Below are 19,113 nucleotides of genomic sequence, written 5' to 3' on the forward strand. Positions count from 1 at the left end.
TTAGCAAAATTAAAGCACATGTGATAGGAGGTAATATACTGGCATGGATTAAGGATTGGTTAACAGGCAGAAAACAAGGAGTAGGAATAACTGGGTCATTCTAGCGTTGGCAGGCTGTGACTAGTGAAGTACCGCAAGGATCAGTACCTGAGCCCCAGCTGTTCACAATATATATCAATGATTTGGATGTGTGGACCAAATGTAATATTTACAAGTTCGCAGATGACAGAAAACTAGGTGGCAATGTGTGTTGTGAGGAAGATGCAAAGCAGCTTCAAGGGGATTTGGAGAGACTTAGTGAGTGGGCAATAACGTGGCAGTTGGAATATAATGTGGAAAAACGTGAGGTTATCCATTTTGGTAGGAGGAATAGATGCGCAGAGTATTTCTTAAATGGTGAGAGATTAGAAAGTATAGATGTACAAAGGGACCTGGGTGTCTTCGTCGATAAGTCACTGAAAGCTAACATGTGCAGCAAGCAATTAGGAAGGCCAGTGGTATGTTAGCCTTTACCACAAGATGATTTGAGTACAGGAGTAGTGAAGTCTTGCTTCAATTGTATAGAACCTTGGTTAGATTGCACCTTTTTTTTTCATTCATTCATGGGATGTGGGTGTCGCTCCCTAATTGCCCTTGAGAAGTTGATGGTGAGCTGCCTTCTTGGACCACTGTAGTCCATGTGAGGTAGGTATACCCACAGTGCTGTTACGAAGGGAGTTCCAGGATTTTGACCCAGCGACCAATGAAGGAATGGCGATATAGTTCCAAGTCAGGATGGTGTGTGACTTGGAGGGGAACTTGCAGGTGATGGTGTTACCATGCATTTGCTGCCCTTGTGCTTCTAATTGGTAGAGGTCGCGGGTTTCAAAGGTGCTGTCTAAGGAGCCTTGGTGCGTTGCTGCAGTGCATCTTGTAGATGGTACACACTGCTGCCACTGAGCGTGGTGGTGGAGGGTTTGTGGATGGGGTGTCAATCAAGCGGGCTGCTTTGTCCTGGATGGTGTCGAGCTTCTTGAGTGTTGTCGGAGCTGCACCCATCTGGGCAAGTGGAGAGTATTCCATCACACTCCTGACTTCTGCCTAGATGGTGGACAGGCTTTGGGGAGTCAGGGGGTGAGTTACGCGCCACAGGGTTCCAAGTCTCTGACCTGCTCTTGTAGCCACGCTATTTATATGGCTACTAGAGTGCAGTTTCTGGTCAATGGTAGCCCCTAGGATGTTGATAGTGGGGTATTCAGTGATGGTAATGCCATTGAATGTCAAGGGGAGATGGTTAGATTCTCTCTTGCTGGAGATGGTTATTGCCTGGCACTTGTGTGGCACGAATGTTACTTACTACTTATCAGCCAAAGCCTGGATATTGTCCAGGTCTTGCTGCATTTCTACACGGACTGCTTCAGTATCTGAGGGGCCGCGAATGGTACTGAACATTGTGCAATCATCAGCGAACATCCCCATTTCTGACCTTATGATTGATGGAAGGCCATTGATGAAGCAGCTGAAGATGGCTGGGCCGAGGACACTACCCTGAGGAACTCCTGCAGTGATGTCCTGGAACTCAGATGATTGACCTCCTACAACCACAACCATCTTCCTTTGCACTAGGTATGACTCCAACCAGTGGAGAGTTGTCCCCCTGATTCCCATTGACTCCAGTTTTGCTCAGGCTCCTTGATGCCATACTCATTCAAATGCTGCCTTGATGTCAAGGGCAGTCACTCTCACCTCACCTTTTGAGTTCAGCGCTTTTGTCCACATTTGAACCAAGGCTGTAATGAGGTCAGGAGCTGAATGGCCTTGGTGGAACCCAATCTGAGCGTCACTGAGCAGGTGCTGCTTGATGGCACTGTCGATGACACCTTCCCTCACTTTACTGATGATTGAGAGTAGACTGATGGGGTGGTAATTGGCCGGGTTGGACTTGTCCTGCCTTTTGTGTACAGGACATACCTGGGCAATTTTCCACATTGCCGGGTAGATGCCAGTGCTGTAGCTGTACTGGAACAGCTTGTCTAGGGGTGCAGCAAGTTCTGGAGCACAGGTCTTCAGTACTATTGCCGGAATATTGTCAGGGCCCAAAACCTTTGCAGTATCCAGTGCCTTCAGTCGTTTGGCTGAAGTCTGGCATCTGTCTTGCTGGGGATTTCAGGAGGAGGCCGAGATGGATGATAACTCAGCACTTCTGGCTGAAGATTGTTGCAAATGCTTCAGCGTTATCTTTTGCACTGATGTGCTCGGCTCCCCCATCATTGAGGATGGGGATATTTGTGGAGACACCTCCTCCAGTTTGTTGTTTACTTGTCCACCGCCATTCACGGCTGGATGTGGCAGGACTGCAGAGCTTAGATCTGATCCATTGGTTATGGGATCGCTTAGCTCTGTCTATTGCATGCTGCTTACGCTGTTTGGCACGCAAGTAATCCTCTGTTGTAGCTTCACCAGGTTGACACCTCATTTTGAGGTATGCCTGGTGCTGCTCCTGGCATGCCCTCCTGCACTCTTCATTGAACCAGGATTGGTCTCCTGGCTTGATGGTAATGGTAGAGTGGGGGATATGCTGGGCCATGAGGTTACAGATTGTGGTTGAGTACAATTCTGCTGCTGCTGATGGCCCACAGCGCCTCATGGAGCCCAGGTTTGCATTGCTAGATCTGTTCGAAATCTGTCCCATTTAGCACGGTGATAGTGCCACACAACACGATGGACGGTATCCTCAATGTGAAGGTGAGACTTAGTCTCCACAAGGACTGTGCTGTGGTCACGCCTACCAATACTATCAAGGACAGATGCATCTGCGACAGGCAGATTGGTGAGGACGAGGTCAAGTATGTTTTTCCCCTCTTGGTTCCCTCATCACCTGCCGCAGACCCAGTCTAGCAATTATGTCCTTTAGGACTCAGCCAACTCAGTCAGTAGTGGTGCTACGGAGCCACTCTTGGTGATGGACATTGAAGTCCCCCACCCAGAGTATATTCTGTGCCCTTGTCACCCTCAGTGCTTCCTCCAGGTGGTGTTCAACATGGAGGAGTACTGACATCAGCTGAGGGAGGGCGGTAGGTGGTAATCAGCAGGAGGTTTCCATGTCCATGTTTGACCTGATGCCATGAGACTTCATGGGGTCCGGAGTCAATGTTGAGGACTCCCAGGGCAACTGTCTCCTTACTGTATACCACTGTGCCGATACTTCTGCTGGGTCTATCCTGCCAGTGACAGGACATACCAGGGATGGTGATGGCAGTATCTGGGACATTGTATGTAAGGTATGATTCCGCGAGTATGATTATGTCAGACGCTGCTTGACAGCTCTCCCAACTTTGGCACAAGCCCCCAGATGTTAGTAAGGAGGACTTTGCAGGGTCGACAGGGCTGGGTTTGCTGTTGTCGTTTCTGGTGCCTAGATTGATGCCGGGTGGTCCATCGGTTTCATTCCTTTTTATTGACTTTGTAGCGGTTAGATACAACTGAGTGGCTTGTTAGGCCATTTCAGAGGGCATGTAAGAGTCAACCACATTGCTGTGGGTCTGGAGTCACATGTAGGCCAGGCCAGGTAAGGACAGCAGATTTCATTCTCTAAAGGACATGAGTGAATTAGATGGGTTTTTACAACAATCGACAATGGTTTCATGACCATCATTAGACTAGCTTTTAATTCCAGATTTGTTAATTGAATTCAAATTCCACCTTCAGCTGCGGTGGGATTCGAACCCATGTCCCTAGAGCAATACCCTGGGTCTCTGGGTTACTAGTCCAGTGACAATACCACTACACCACCACCTCCCCTGTACCTGGAGTACCGTGTGCAGTTTTGGTCCCTTACCTTCTTTCTTCTTTGGCCTCCTTGTCTCGAGAGACAATGGGCAAGCACCTGGAGGTGGTCAGTGGTGTGTGGAGCAGCGCCTGGAGTGGCTATAAAGGCCAATTCTAGAGTGACAGGCTCTTCCACAGGTGCTGCAGAAAAATTTGTTTGTCGGAGCTGTTACACAGTTGGCTCTCTCCTTGCGCTTCTGTCTTTTTTCCTGCCAACTGCTAAGTCTCTTCGACTCACCACGCTTTAGCCCCGCTTTTATGGCTGCCCGCCAGCTCTAGCGAACGCTGGCAACTGACTCCCACGACTTGTGATCAATGTCACAGGACTTCATGTCACGTTTGCAGACGTCTTTAAAGCGGAGACATGGACGGCCGGTGGGTCTGATACCAGTGGCGAGCTCGCTGTACAATGTGTCTTTGGGGATCCTGCCATCTTCCATGCGGCTCACATGGCCAAGCCATCTCAAGCGCCGCTGACTCAGTAGTGTGTATAAGCTGGGGATGTTGGCCGCCTCGAGGACTTCTGTGTTGGAGATACGGTCCTGCCACCTGATGCCAAGTATTCTCCGGAGGCAGCGAAGATGGAATGAATTGAGACGTCGTTCTTGGCTGGCGTACGTTGTCCAGGCCTCGCTGCCATAGAGCAAGGTACTGAGGACACAGGCTTGATACACTCGGACTTTTGTGTTCCATGTCAGTGCGCCATTTTCCCACACTCTCTTGGCCAGTCTGGACATAGCAGTAGAAGCCTTTCCCATGCGCTTGTTGATTTCTGCATCTAGAGACAGGTTACTGGTGATAGTTGAGCCTAGGTAGGTGAATTCTTGAACCACTTCCAGAGCGTGGTCGCCAATATTGATGGATGGAGCATTTCTGACGTCCTGCCCCATGATGCTCGTTTTCTTGAGGCTGATGGTTAGGCCAAATTCATTGCAGGCAGCCGCAAACCTCTCGATGAGACTCTGCAGGCACTCTTCAGTGTGAGATGTTAAAGCAGCATCGTCAGCAAAGAGGAGTTCCCTGATGAGGACTTTCCGTACTTTGGACTTCGCTCTTAGACGGGCAAGGTTGAACAACCTGCCCCCTGATCTTGTGTGGAGGAAAATTCCTTCTTCAGAGGACTTGAACGCATGTGAAAGCAGCAGGGAGAAGAAAATCCCAAAAAGTGTGGGTGCGAGAACACAGCCTTGTTTCACGCCACTCAGGATAGGAAAGGGGTCTGATGAGGAGCCACCATGTTGAATTGTGCCTTACCTTAGGAAGGATATTATTACCATAGAGGTAGTGCAATGAAGGTTCACCAGACTCGTTCCTGGGATGGTGGGACTGTCCTATGAAGAGAGATTGGGGAAACTGGGCCTGTATTCTCTGGAGTTTTGAAGAATGAGAGGCGACCTCATTGAAACCTACAAAATACTTAAAGGGATGGACAGGGTAGATGCAAGTAAGATGTTTTTCCTGGTTGGAGAGTGTAGAACCAGGGGACATAATTTCAAAATAAGGGGGAAGCCACTTAGGACAGAGATGAGGAAAAATTTCTTTACTGAGAGAGTTGTGAATGTTTGGAATTCTCTACCCCAGAGGGCTTGGAAGCTCAGTCATTGAGTATGTTTAAAGTAGATATTGACAGATTTCTAAATACCAATGACATAAAGGAATATGGGGATAGGTTGGGAAAAAGGCACTGAAGTGGATGATCAGCCATGATCGTATTGAAAAGCAGAGCAGGCTCGATGCTCCTGCTCCTATGTTTCTGTGTTCCATCCTATTTGACTCTTGCCAAAAATTCCACACCGTTGATTGATCATTGCTCAGTCAGACTGAATCCAACAGTGAGAAAACTCGATCTCCTGTTTGACTTTGAACTCAGCTTCAAATTGTGTATGCTGATCACCACCAAGACTCCTTATGTCAATCCGAACTACATTGTCTGCCTTTTCAATATCTCACCCAACTAATACCCCAATTAATTAAAGCGGACTTATTCCCCTTAAAGCTCAACTACTCCAGCATTCTCCTTGGCAGCTGGCTTGATTTCACCCTGTGTAAACTGCAATTCATCCAAAAATCTCCACCTATCTGCTGTTACACAATACATTCCAGTCTCTTATCACCCTGTCCATGTCAATCTCTGTTGGCTTCCCATCTCTCAATAAATTGAATTCAGAATCCTTATCCTTATCTACAACTCCCATCACGGACTTGCCCTTCCCAGTTCTGCAACCTCCACATGAGCCAGTACCCAATCTCTGCTCTTATGCTGCTGGCCTGCTTTGCTTCCACCCTCCCTCGGTTCCAACTTTGGATGCCGGCTGTTGAGATATCTTAGCCCCATAGTCTGGATTGTTCTTCCTATGACCCTCTGCCCTTCCATCATCTCTCCTTTAAAAACTGCTTCAAATTCTACTTTTTTGACTGTGTCTTTGGTCATGCTCACAACTCATCGCATTTCTACTTGGGATCCATTTGTCATTAGGTTCAAAACCTATTGGAATGTTTTATCATGTTTCTGGAGCTACATAAATGTAACTTGTTGTTGTATTTGGATATCCAACCTCCTTTCTGCTCTTCCCTTTCTGTTTTGGGATGGGTTCTGACTTTACTTGCCTTTTGGCTTCTAACTTCATTCATTTGCATGTCGATATGATACAACACAATTTCTCAAGTTTGATGAACTTTCCAAGTAAGAACTTTGCTTGCAGGTGTTAAACCAGATAAGTTCCATTGGTAGAAATCGCAACAATCTCAGAATGACTTCCAATGGAAACATGATGCTTTTCTGAAGATAGCTCGACAGATGCCTCAGAATTGACAGAGGGGAGGAGGGAAGAAGAATTGAAAAGAGCATCCCATCCTGTAATGCTGTGGCAGACTTTTCCTGTGAAGCATATTTATCATGAGTACTGTCCTTCGAAAAGACCTTCACAATTTTATTTCAGTTGGAACATAATTTTGCCTTGCGAACACTCTACCACTCCTGGTGGAGTCTTTAATAGCAACCAATGAGAGAGACTCCTTTTCGAATAGCTATCGTACAAGTGAGAGCTTTCTAGCCTTGAGTGTGGAGCTTATGGTTTCCAATGGCTCCCGCATCAAAATGACAAACACTTGAGCTCTTCAGCTAATGCCATGGTTGGTATTCCGTTGTCTAGGCAACCACAGAGTTCAGTACATAAAAAGCTGTCGGAGCTAATAAGAGCGGCATACCAGACTTTATCTAAATTAGGCAGATTGTGTGAACGTGAACACAATCTGTGGTGATGTTTATTTTTCAAAAGGCAAATCAAAGAAGAAAGCTTTGATTTGCTACTGTCAGTCAGCTCTGAATTTCTGCAAAACAGCTTTTCTGGTCTCCATCATAATCATGAAGAAAGACCATTAACTGGCCTCATGGGTTATTTTATGAAAATTTACTGCCCTCAAACATTTCATCGAAACCCTCACAGAATATAAAAACACCCAAGGCCTCTTGCTGAAGTAATCCTCCTTGATAAATGATTTCCAAGATAGTGCAAAAATACAGCTGCACAGTATCAAAAACCATGTCTTGTCCCACTGGAGAAGGAATTTAAATAGTCACCTTAATCGGTCAATGCAGACCTAAGACTAAGGAAGAAATGTGAGGCTGCAGGAATCACTAAAATAGTTCCATTTTTGTCTCCAAACTGTCCATATATACAGATGCTAAGGATGTATTCAATTTATTGTGTCGTTCAGATTTACAAAAGAGCACTTTCCCCATTACTTGGAGTGCTCTTGTATACATATGTAAAATGCTGTATATCATCCATGCTTTTTATAGGGAAAAGGGTTTACAATGAAATACTGTCTAAATATTGCATATTGTTTGCTTTGCAAAGAGATAGTTCCACAGGGTATCAGGTGACGACAGACTGAAGGGCTGCATGTGTTGCCAGGCTGCTGCTTTTAATGATCCAAGTTCTCAGTATTGCTGCAAGTAACTTGACACAAAACCAATCTTGGAGGACCATCGCTTCACCCCTGCCAAATAGAAGCACTGAACTCCTGGATCTCACTCTCCCCTCTCTCCTCTCAGGTCTCTGCTCCTGGTAGTGACTACTGTTTCACCATGTTTATCTTTTGTTTTCAGATGCATGTGTACTCACTGGGAATGACCCTGTACTGGGCTGCAGACTATCAGCTTCCTGAAACGCAGGTGAGAAGCCATGGATTGCTGGCACTGGGAATGAATACGAGGAAAGTGGTAAATTGTACATTGGTTTAAGCTCGTCCTCTATTTGGGAAATTAAACAGCAAGGATATATTCCAGCGACTAAACAAACCAAACTGCCTCTACTGATACAGTAAAAGCAAAATACTGCAGATGCTGGAAATCTGAAATAAAAACAGAAAATGATATTTGTCCCATTTTCTATTCAGAACTTATTCCTGTTCATGCTGTATGGATTGTCTAAGGTTTATTCACTGCCTTGGGACTTTTTATTCAACCATGGGATATGGGCGAGGCTGGCAAGACCAGCATTTATTGCCCATCCTTAATTGCGCTTAATAAGGTGGTGGTGGGCCTCCTTTTTGAATACAACTGAATGGCTTTCTAGGCTGTTTCAGAGGGCAGGTTAGCGTCAAATACATTGCTGTGAGTCTGGATATAGTCCAGACTGCAGAAGGGTGGTAGATTTCCACCTCTAAAGGATATTAGCAAACCAGATGGGTTTAATGACAATCCAGTAGTTACATGGTCAACATTACTGATACTAGCTTTTTATTTCAGATTCATTTAATTAAATTTAAATCCCCCAGCTACCATTGATGGGATTTGAACTCAGTCACCAGGTTATTAGCCCAGACATCTAGGATTAACATAACATAACCGCGATGCTAACATAGCCCTGCCTCACGAATATACAAGCCTAGAAATGAGTGATATTAGAAAGATAGAAAGAACTTGCATTAATATAGCACCTTTCATGAGCCCAGAACATCGCAAAGCTCTTTATCGCCAGTGAAGCACTTTTGAAGTGTAGTTATTATTGTAATGTAGGAAATGCAACTGCCAGTTTACACACAGTAAGCTCCGACAAACATCAATTGAGATAATACTAGATCATCTGTTATTACTAGTGTTTGTTGAATGAGGGGGTAACTACTGGATTGTCATAAAATATTCCAGGCCCTTGACAGGAGCAAATATGAAACAAAATTTGATACCGAGCCACAAAATGCAATATCAGTTCAAGAGGTAAATTTTAAGGGGCGTCTTAAAGGACGAGATAGAGCTTTAGAGAGGGAATTCCAGAGCATAGGGCCTTGACATCTGAAGGCATGGAGGAGCAAAGAAAATCTGGGATGCGTAAGAGGTCAGAATTGGAGGAGTGCAGAGATCTTGGAGGGTTGTATAGCTGGAGGAGGTTACAAAGATAGTGAGGGGTGAGGCAACGGCGGGCTTTGAAAACCAGGATGAGCAATTTAAAATCGAGGCCTTGCTGGACTAGGTCAGCAAGGACACGGATGATGGGTGAACAGAACTTGGTGCGCGTTCAGCTACAGACAGCAGAGATTTGAATGTGCTAAGGTTTACAGAGAGTAGAATGTGGGAAGTGGCCAGGAGAGCATTGGAATAGTCAAGTCTAGAGGTAACAAAGGTTTGGGTCAAGATTTCAGCATCAGATGAACTGAGGCTGGAGCAAAATCAGGCGATGCTACAGAGGTGGAAGTAGGCAGTCTTAGTTATGGCATGGATATGTGGTTGGAAGCTCATCTTGGGGTCAAATATGATACCAAGGCTGCAAACAGTCTGGTTCAGCCTCAGACAGTTGCCTGGAAGAGGCATGGAGTCGGTGGCTAGGGAATGGAGTTTGTGGTGGAGACTGAAGACAATGTCTTCCAGTGTTCAATTGGAGGAAATTTCTGCTCATCCAATACTTTTTATTTTTTTAACTTATTTTTTATTTAGAGATATCGCACTGAAACAGACCCTTCGGCCCACCGGGTCTGTGCCGACCATCAACCACCCATTTATACTAATCCTACATTAATCCCATATTTCTACCCCATCCCCACCTTTCCTCAATTCCCCTACCACCTACCTACACTAGGGCCAATTTACAATGGCCAATTTACCTATCAACCTGCAAGTCTTTGCCTGGAAGCCAGCAAAATAGTCTGACAATTTAGAAATAGCGAAGGGGTCAAGAGAGGTGATAGTGAGGTAGAGCTGGGTGCCATTGGCGTACTTCTGGAAACAGACGTCGTGCTTTCAGATAATGTCACTGAGAGGCAGCATGCAGGTGAGAAATGGAGGTGGGCAAGGATAGATTTTTAGGGGACACCAGGGGTATGGGAGTGAGAAGAGAAGCCATTGCAGGTGATTCTGTGGCTATGAGTGGATATAAAGGAATGGACTAGGTGAGGGGAGCCCAATTCAGCTGGATAACAGAAGAGAGGCATTGGAGCAGGATAATGTGGTCAACCATGTCAAAGGCTGCAGGCAGATCAAGAAGGACAAGGAGAGATAGTTTACCACGTTCACAGTCACATAGTACGCCATTTGTGACATTAATAAGGGCAGTTTCAGTGATGTTGCTGGGTTAGAAACCTGATTGGAGGAGTCAAAGAGTCATAGCATAAAAAGAGGCCATTCGGCCCATTGAGTTCATGCCAGCTGTCTGTAGAGCAATCCAATGAGTCCCATTCCTCGGCTGTATCCCCGTAGCCCTGTACGTTTATCTCCCTCATGTGCCCATCCAATTTCCTTTCGAAATCATTGATCATCCCCACTTCCACCACCCCACCCTTGTAAGGCAGCGAGTTCCAGGTCATTACCACTCGCTGCGTAAAAAGGTTCTTCCTCACATCCCCCTTGCATCCCATGCCCAAAACCTTCAATCTGTGCCCTCTAGTCCTTGCACCATGAGCTAATGGGAACAGCATTTCTTTGTCTACCCTACCCAAACCTGTCATCATCTTGTACACCTCTATCAAATCTCCCCTCAATCTCCTTTGCTCCAAGGAGAACAACCCCAGCTTCTCCAATCTAACCTTGTAGCTACAATCCCTCATCCCTGAAAGCATTCTGGTAAATCTCCTCTGCACCCTCTCGAGGATCCTCACATCCTTCCTAAAGTGTGGTGATCAGAACTGGGTGCGATACTCTAGTTGTGGCCTAACAGTGCTTTGTAAAGGTTCAGCATACCTTCCCTGCTTTGATATTCAATGCCTCTATTTATGAAGCCCAAGATCCCATATGCTTTGCTAACTACTCTTTCAATATGTCCTGCCACCTTCAAAGATCTATGCGCATGAACCCCTAGGTCTATCTGTCCCTGTATGCTCTTTAAAATGGTACCATTTACTATATGCTGCCTCTCCCTATCCCGTTTGTCAAAAGGTATCACATCACATTTCTCTGTATAAAATTCCATCTGCCACATTCTGCTAGCCTATCTATGTCCTGTAATAAAACAAAAAGTGCTGGAAATACACAGCAGGTCTGGCAGCGTCTGTGGAGAGAGAAGCAAAGTTAACATTTCAGGTCTGTGACCTTTCATCAGAACTGACAAAGATTAGAAAAGAATTAGGTTTTAAGCAAGTGAAGGGGAGGGGATTGGGGGAGAGAACAAAGGGGAAGGTGTCAGATAGGGCAGAGGGAGATTAAATAACAAAACTGTCCTGGGACAAAGGCAAACATATGAACATATGAGTTAGGAGCAGGAGTAGGCCACTCGGCCCCTTGAGCCTGTTCTGCCATTCAAAAAGTTCAAGGCTGAACTGATTTCTCCACATTACCACCTACCCCCAATAACCTTTCACGCCCTTGCTTATCAAGAAAAAGTGTGTATTAATGCTTGTGGTGAAAGACAAAGCATTAGGCCAGAGAGAATGTTAATAGTGGAATAATGAGCAGCTCTGACTACATGAAAAGCAGGCACATGGTTAAAAAATAAAATATTAAAAAAGGCCAGACACAGTTGAAGGCCCTGTCAACCACAGTGGAGGGGTGGGGGGTGGGTGGGGTGGGGAGGGGGAATTCTTGCTTGAGGAAAAAGGAAGACATATCAGAGGCACTGTTGTGGAATGTGGCTGTTGTGCAAGGGTGTCAGTGTAACTCAAATTAAAATATAGAACGCACAAAGTGAGAGATGGGAAACCACACTGAGTAGATAGTTTTGCACCAATTGATCATTGCAGCACATGTTGTATATCTCTAGCCCAGTATAAAGTCACATCGGTCAGCAATTCACGAAACCTTCTGAGAACTTGATAAATTTATTAATTTATTTATTCGTAATTTCAGGGAACAAAATGAACACTCCACAGACAGCTGTCTAAGAGCAGTGGTATAACCGAAGCTGAAAGATAGTCATGAACAATAATGATACAACAATGTAATAGCTAATTGAGATGTGTTTTATTAAAGTGCCATTATATCACCAAAATAATGTAGTTATAACATTGTATTAAGAATTCAATACAGGGTTTAGGTGCCTAAATAATGTTGAAGTTCAATTATTTTCCATTAGGAGCAGCCAAAACTACAACAACAACTTGCATTCATATAGCGTCTTTAACGTAATAAAATGCCCCAAGTCGCTTCACAGGAGCATTATAAAAAGAAGTATGACACCGAGCCACAAAAAGAGATATTAGGTCAGGTGACTAAAATCTTGGAATGCCCTGTTGAAGTTGCTGGCAAGACAGACTGTGCACAGCAAATAGCATAACATGGAAACCTGGCTCAGCCCCAAGTATTTTTTTTTCCATGAATTTGATTTAGTGTTTGTGTAGAATGCACAAAGCATCATAATGAGAAAAGTGCCTTTTTGCCTGATGGAACAAATGGAATACAAATCAGCCCTGCTTTCAGTCCTGCACATCTCAGTGTTTACTCAACTGTTCACAAACTCATCTTCTGTTGACAAGTCTGAGTTATACCAGCTGTGTGAATGTATTTTCACCCTTTGACGCTCTGATATATTAAATTATTATAGTTTTCAGCTCAACACTCGCACTTTCTCAATCTTTTCCTCCATAATACCTTCTGTGGCTGTACTGTTTAAATTGAAAGCTAAATCAAGCTGGGCCTTTTGCTCAATCCATAACTGGATAAGACGCAGAACTCAGGAGGGGAATTAATGTATATAAAACGTACAAGTAAGTAATGTAAAGTTACATCAGCCCCTCCATTCCCAATCAAAACCTAATGTTCTATGAGATTTCACATCTGTTTTGTGTCACTAGCATTTTTGAATGCCATGTGACCTATTGTGTTTCCCTGAGACAGCAAACTGGTTTAACATCTCGTCCAAAAGCCACCACGTCTGAAGTGCAGCCCTCCATCAGTACTGCAGTGGAGTGTCAGCCTGGATTAGGTACTCAGCTCGCTGGACTGGGGCTTGAACCTACAACCTTTTCTCTCAGTTGGGAATGTTAGTAACTGAGCCAAGGCTGCACAGTCAAATGAGCATCTCTTTGAAAAATCCTAAATCTTCTATTAGTAGCAACATCTGCTTCTGTGCAACCAGATGTCGCAGTATTACTCACCCCCTCCCCCACCCCATGACTTTCACACCTTCAGGTGGTCGTTCCTCTCATAAAGCAACTTTTCTCAGTTGTTTGCTTCTGAGGTGTGTTGTGATTCAAAAAGCACACACACACAAATTCTTCTTTGGCCTCCTTATCTCGAGAGACAATGGATAAGCGCCTGGAGGTGGTCAGTGGTGTGTGGAGCAGCGCCTGGAGTGGCTATAAAGGCCAATTCTGGAGTGACAGGCTCTTCCACAGGTGCTGCAGAGAAATTTGTTTGTCGGGGCTGTTACACAGTTGGCTCTCCCCTTGCGCCTCTGTCTTTTTTCCTGCCAACTGCTAAGACTCTTTGACTCACCACACTTTAGCCCCGCCTTTATGGCTGCCCGCCAGCTCTAGCGAACGCTGGCAACTGACTCCCACGACTTGTGATCAATGTCACAGGACTTCATGTCGCGTTTGCAGACATCTTTAAAGCGGAGACATGGATGGCCGGTGGGTCTGATACCAGTGGCGAGCTCGCTGTACAATGTGTCTTTGGGGATCCTGCCATCTTCCATGCAGCTCACATGGCCAAGCCATCTCAAGCGCCGCTGACTCAGTAGTGTGTATAAGCTGGGGATGTTGGCCGCCTCGAGGACTTCTGTGTTGGAGATACGGTCCTGCCACCTGATGCCAAGTATTCTCCGGAGGCAGCGAAGATGGAATGAATTGAGACGTCGCTCTTGGCTGACATACGTTGTCCAGGCCTCGCTGCCATAGAGCAAGGTACTGAGGACACAAATTAATGTATTAATATAAAGAAAGGGTCCATATTTGTCCGGAATTAATATCCCTGTATTTGCACAATCTCTTTCTTTTGTCCTTGGAAAGATGAAAATGACAGGCAGGTAGAGGCCATGTGATCTATCAAAGCCAGCCCCACACCTCCTGCTGCCTGAAACATTGTGATTATACCTGCCCCCCCCCCCCCCCCCCGCGAGACATGTCATTTCCTGGGCGTGTCAGAAAAAGATAAAAACCCAAGGTCAATTAGGGAAAAATCCACCTACCTTTTCTGAGACATGATCTCCATTGCAGTTTGGAGAATAAAACCAACCAGAGCCATTTCTTCCATTGCTAATGCTGTCCTTAAGATCACAGTGCATGACCAAGTCATCGTTCCTATCCTGGCTCTCCCTCCCATCTCTCTTCTCTCCCTCTCAAAACGATTGCGAGTTGGGCTCAGTGCTTCAGAATGACCATGTCGAAGATGGATACGTTGCTGTTGTTCATTGGTTACAGTTGAAATTATTTAGTTACTCTACAAACAGAATGACTAATAGAGAGCAATCAGTTGCTTGTGAGTTTGTGCACAGAGATTGGATATTCCTATTAGCGTGATTTGCACTACGTAGATGTAATTGTTTCTGAACCCTGTGTGTATTACGGTTTCTCCCTTCCCACGTATACAGATCTTTGTTTTGCTGTCAGGTTACTGGGCACCAACCCCCCCAAAAATGGGCTGCGCGATTCAAAAACTGGTGGCTAACCCCAGTTGGAATGCAAGTCTTTGTTTGACACCAAGTGAGGATAGGATTAGGCTTGGCTGTGATACTCCCATGGTTGAGTGCCTGCTGTCACTCAGAATTGAGATTCACACTTGAGAAGTGGCGATTCAGATGAGGTATCGGAAGGCAGCCTGCACCGCCAATTTCAGCACGGCCTTGGGAGAACATTTTGAAAGGCAGCGCCGTGTCAGTTGTTGTAAATTGCAAGCAGCAACTTGTCCTTCTCTGAGGGAACTGATGGGTGCTCAGACAGCAAAGCTGATCTGCATAAGATTCCCATTTCTCTCTCTCCCACACATTTCAAAAGGGAATTGGATAAAACTTGAAAAGGAAAATGTGTTAGCCTATGGGAATGGGATTAATTGAGTATCTCTTACAAAGAGCTGGCACATGCACGATGGGTCAGATGGCCTCCATCTGTGTTGTACAATTCTACAATTCTTTACCAATGGAATTTGTTTTCCAGGCAACCACAATGTCTCAAAGGAATAGCAAGGATTTTTTAATGAAAAGTTTTTGAAGTGTGTAATTGTTCTCTTGTCGAGCATAAAAGATCCCCCTAATTACCTGATTGGTCACCTCTCTTTTGAGAACTGGCGATCATCATACCAAGTGCTATAGTATCATAGGACTCTGCAGGCGTACTTGACTGTGAAATTAAGGTTTGCATTTTGGGTCTCTTGTTCTTACACTCAATCTTTTCTGTTGTGCCCTTGACAGCCAGTCCAGCTTAGTGGTCGATTGAACCACCTCCTGTTGAGTATGTGTGAGGACCTTCCACATAGGAGAGTATCCTTGGAGACCATTTTAAACATCTGCGAAACGCATTGGCAGAAATCAGGACTGCCCCCAACAAGCACATGCCTCAGAAAACTTGTTCAACTGGTGCTGGGAAGCACAGAAGAGGTCAGTAATGTGAAAGCAATGCTTTGCACTTATCCTTATGTGGCTGATTACATCCTGCCCAAATCCAACAATTGAATTGTGCTGAGCTGTGGGCTGGTTGGCGGCACATTCTAATTACCTTACAACATTGGCGTGATCTGTATTGGGTTATATAATTAAAACTGAAACCCAGAGGTTTGATTTAATTAGTATAATCTCTAAGTAGTGTACAAGGATGCTCCTAGTGAAATATTACTGTTACTGTGAAATGTTTTCCTCATGATTTACACTGTGTATTTACAACAGTAGTTTTACTGAAGTGCTCGGATTACATGTCAGCCACAGATTCTGCCTTTTATTCAAAACAATAGGTTCAAACTGCGAGGCAGGGCTTGTCTTCACAATAGTTGGTCGAGGTCCCTACGGGCACCAAGTCTGCCCACCCATGAATTGATGAATTCTTCACTGCTGACAGAAATTGGCAAGATCAAATGTAGAAATTACCACCTTGGAGGACAGTCATTGCTGATGGCACAGAAAGACCAGGGGTGTGGAAGTTGGCAAAGAGGAAAAGTAACAATCAGCTCACAACAAGGGAACAAAATCTAACCATCCCCTCTCCTCCTTCATGCTGCTAGAGCAGGTGACTACAGTTCATCTGCGCTGAAGGCAGGATCCCAACTGGTTTGGAGAGGGAACAAGCCGAAACATCTCTACTTCTCCTCCTTTAAGATGCTCCTTAAAACCTACCTCTTTGACCAAGCTTTCAGTTACTTATTCTAATACCTCCTTATGTGGCTTGGTGTCAGATTTTGTCTGATAACTTTCCTATGAAGTAACTTCTGATGTATAGTCACTGTTGTAATGTAGGGAGCCTGGCTGCCAATGTGTACAGAGCAAGATCCCACAAACAGCTATGTGATAAAGAGAGGAAAAGATTGAAAAAAAGGATTTTACAACACTGCAATCAGTCTTCATTATCTTGCTTGAGATTTGAAGAGGACCCTGCCACTCTTATATATTTTTCCGATGAATTTTTTTTTTCTTGAAAAATGTCTTTCCTCCCCTGCTTTCCTGAAGGTGTGAATTCCTTGTTCAGGTCCATGGAGATTGGGTGTCTCCCCCTGCCTCCACCCACCTAGGACTTCAGATAAACAGCAATTGTGAGCCTTTACGAAGAGTGTTAGTGGGTTATCTGATCATGCCATCACCAGCCTTGCACTCTGGTAGGTAGTATAATGGTTATGGTACCTGACTGGCAACCCAGAGGTCATGAGGTCAAACTCTACCATGGTGAAATCTGAATCTATTATTTCTAATAATGTGGATTAAATAGTGGGTAAAACTTGCCATGAATGGTGCTGAATTGTGAAAACATGCCTGGTTCACTACTTCCATACAGGAAAGAAACTTGCTGTCCTTGATTATTAACTCTGGTCCATAGTATATTGTTGGCTCTCTGTGGCCTAGCCCTTGTTCGTTAAATAAGGTGGTGGGCCTTCTTTTAAAAAAAAGAAAGACTTGCAATTGTGTAATGCCTTTCAGGACCTCAGGACGTACTCACTGATGATAGGTCACAGACCTGAAACGTTGATTCTGTTTCTCTCTCCACATGTGTCGTCAGACCTGCTGAGTATTTCCAGAATTTTCTGTTTTTATTTCAGATTTCCAGTATCTGCAGTATTCTGCTTTTGTCTAAGATAACCAACGGATTCATTATTTCCATCCATTCAATCAAAGGCAATAGGTTATGGTCTCAAAATATAGTAGTAGGAACATAAGTGGGGAAAGATTAGAAGGAAGATTTTCACACAAAGTTTTATTGGAAGACGTTTGCTGTCAGGCCTTTGGAATCTCGCCCAAATGGCCATGCTTCAGTTTTTGGGTTTTGCAGGGTATTGGAGAAACCCGATCTTTGCATTTCACAGTAAGGGTCACTAGATGGTGATCAGAAATGACAACACCGGCTAGCTTTGCTGTGTAGCTATGCTGAGCCCAGACAAGGACTTCACCCTGAGATACATCATCATTAGTAATATGGCTGCCTCTTGGACAGCAAGACTGAGAACTCCTTTTCAACCTTCATGTTGCCAAGTGACGAGCATGAGGTGGACACCTCCAGTTTGACTTGGATGCATTCCGCTTCTTTAGACATGACCACTGCTTGATTTTCATCACCTGTCACCTGAAAGTTGCTGCACTGCATCGGAACATGAACAAAGCTTGTAATTTCCTGAAGATGCAGAATGTCTGGACCCCATTGGAGGAATGTACAATGACATGGAGGCACTGAGGATATCTGCAGTGCCTCTCGAGGTCAGGGGTCACATTTGGAACTGTCTGGCTTTTATGGATAGGTAACACACTGGGTGGTGCACTTATCCACTGAGCCACTAGGAGAAGGGGGGGGTCGTGGTCAGTAAAATCACAGAATCACAGAATAATAGTGCAGAAGAGGCCCTTCGGCCCATCGAGTCTGCACCGATGCATTAAAGACACCTGACCTGTCTGCCTAATCCCATTTGCCAGCACTTGGCCCATAGCCTTGAATGTTATGATGTGCCAAGTGCTCATCCAGGTACTTTTTAAAGGATGTGAGGCAACTCGCCTCTACCACCCTCCCAGGCAGGGCATTCCAGAACGTCACCACCCTCTGGGTAAAAAAGTTCTTACTCAAATCCCCCTTAAACCTCCCGCCCCTCACCTTAAACTTGTGACCCTTCGTAACTGACCCTTCAACTAAGGGGAACAGCTGCTCCCTATCCACCCTGTCTATGCCCCTCATAATCTTGTACACCTCGATCAGGTCACCCCTCAGTCTTCTCTGCTCCAGCGAAAACAACCCAAGCCTATCCAACCTCTCTTCATAGCTTAAATGTTCCATCCCAGGCAAGATCCTGGTGAATCGCCTCTGCACCCCCTCTAATGCAATCACATCCTTCCTATAATGTGGCGACCAGAATACAAAAATATTCTGTAACAGTTCACGACATGCAAAGGCACAGTGCAAGAGCATCACAGCTGGCGCCTCAGCATCAGTGATGTGGAAAATGGCTGATCAGACAAAGTCTTTTCCCAAGCTCCGAAGGTATATATTTAATAACAACAGATGAAGAGCTGATTAGAATCTTTCTTTGGATAGACCATGAGATTTCCATGAAGGTAGCTCAGTCAAGTGAGCACTGGGCTCAGAGCTAGGAAGTCTTGGAAATGGATCCTGGCAGAGTTCACACAGCCTTCCCATTTTCTGCGGTATATATGGGAAGAAAATCGCCAGCTGGAAGAATCAAACAGGAGCTCCTGTGTATTTGGCAATGAAACAGAGATCAGCATTGCATTCGATTGGCATTCTATTCCTAATAAAGAC

The 19,113-nt window shown here is 45.0% G+C and overlaps 1 protein-coding gene across 10 annotated transcripts in view; it reads left to right on the forward strand.

Moving 5' to 3' along the window:
• Positions 1 to 19,113, forward strand: part of ptpn20 (protein tyrosine phosphatase non-receptor type 20) — a 332,558-nt gene that overhangs the window by 76,776 nt on the left and 236,669 nt on the right. For all 10 annotated transcript variants that reach the window (XM_068020703.1, XM_068020704.1, XM_068020701.1 and 7 more), the window contains 2 exons: positions 7,919 to 7,984; positions 15,582 to 15,767. In XM_068020703.1, coding sequence (XP_067876804.1) covers positions 7,919 to 7,984; positions 15,582 to 15,767 — 252 coding nt within the window. The remainder of the gene's footprint in view (positions 1 to 7,918; positions 7,985 to 15,581; positions 15,768 to 19,113) is intronic.

Source organism: Heterodontus francisci, chromosome 42 (genome assembly GCF_036365525.1).
Source record: "Heterodontus francisci isolate sHetFra1 chromosome 42, sHetFra1.hap1, whole genome shotgun sequence".
Lineage (NCBI taxonomy): Eukaryota > Metazoa > Chordata > Chondrichthyes > Heterodontiformes > Heterodontidae > Heterodontus > Heterodontus francisci.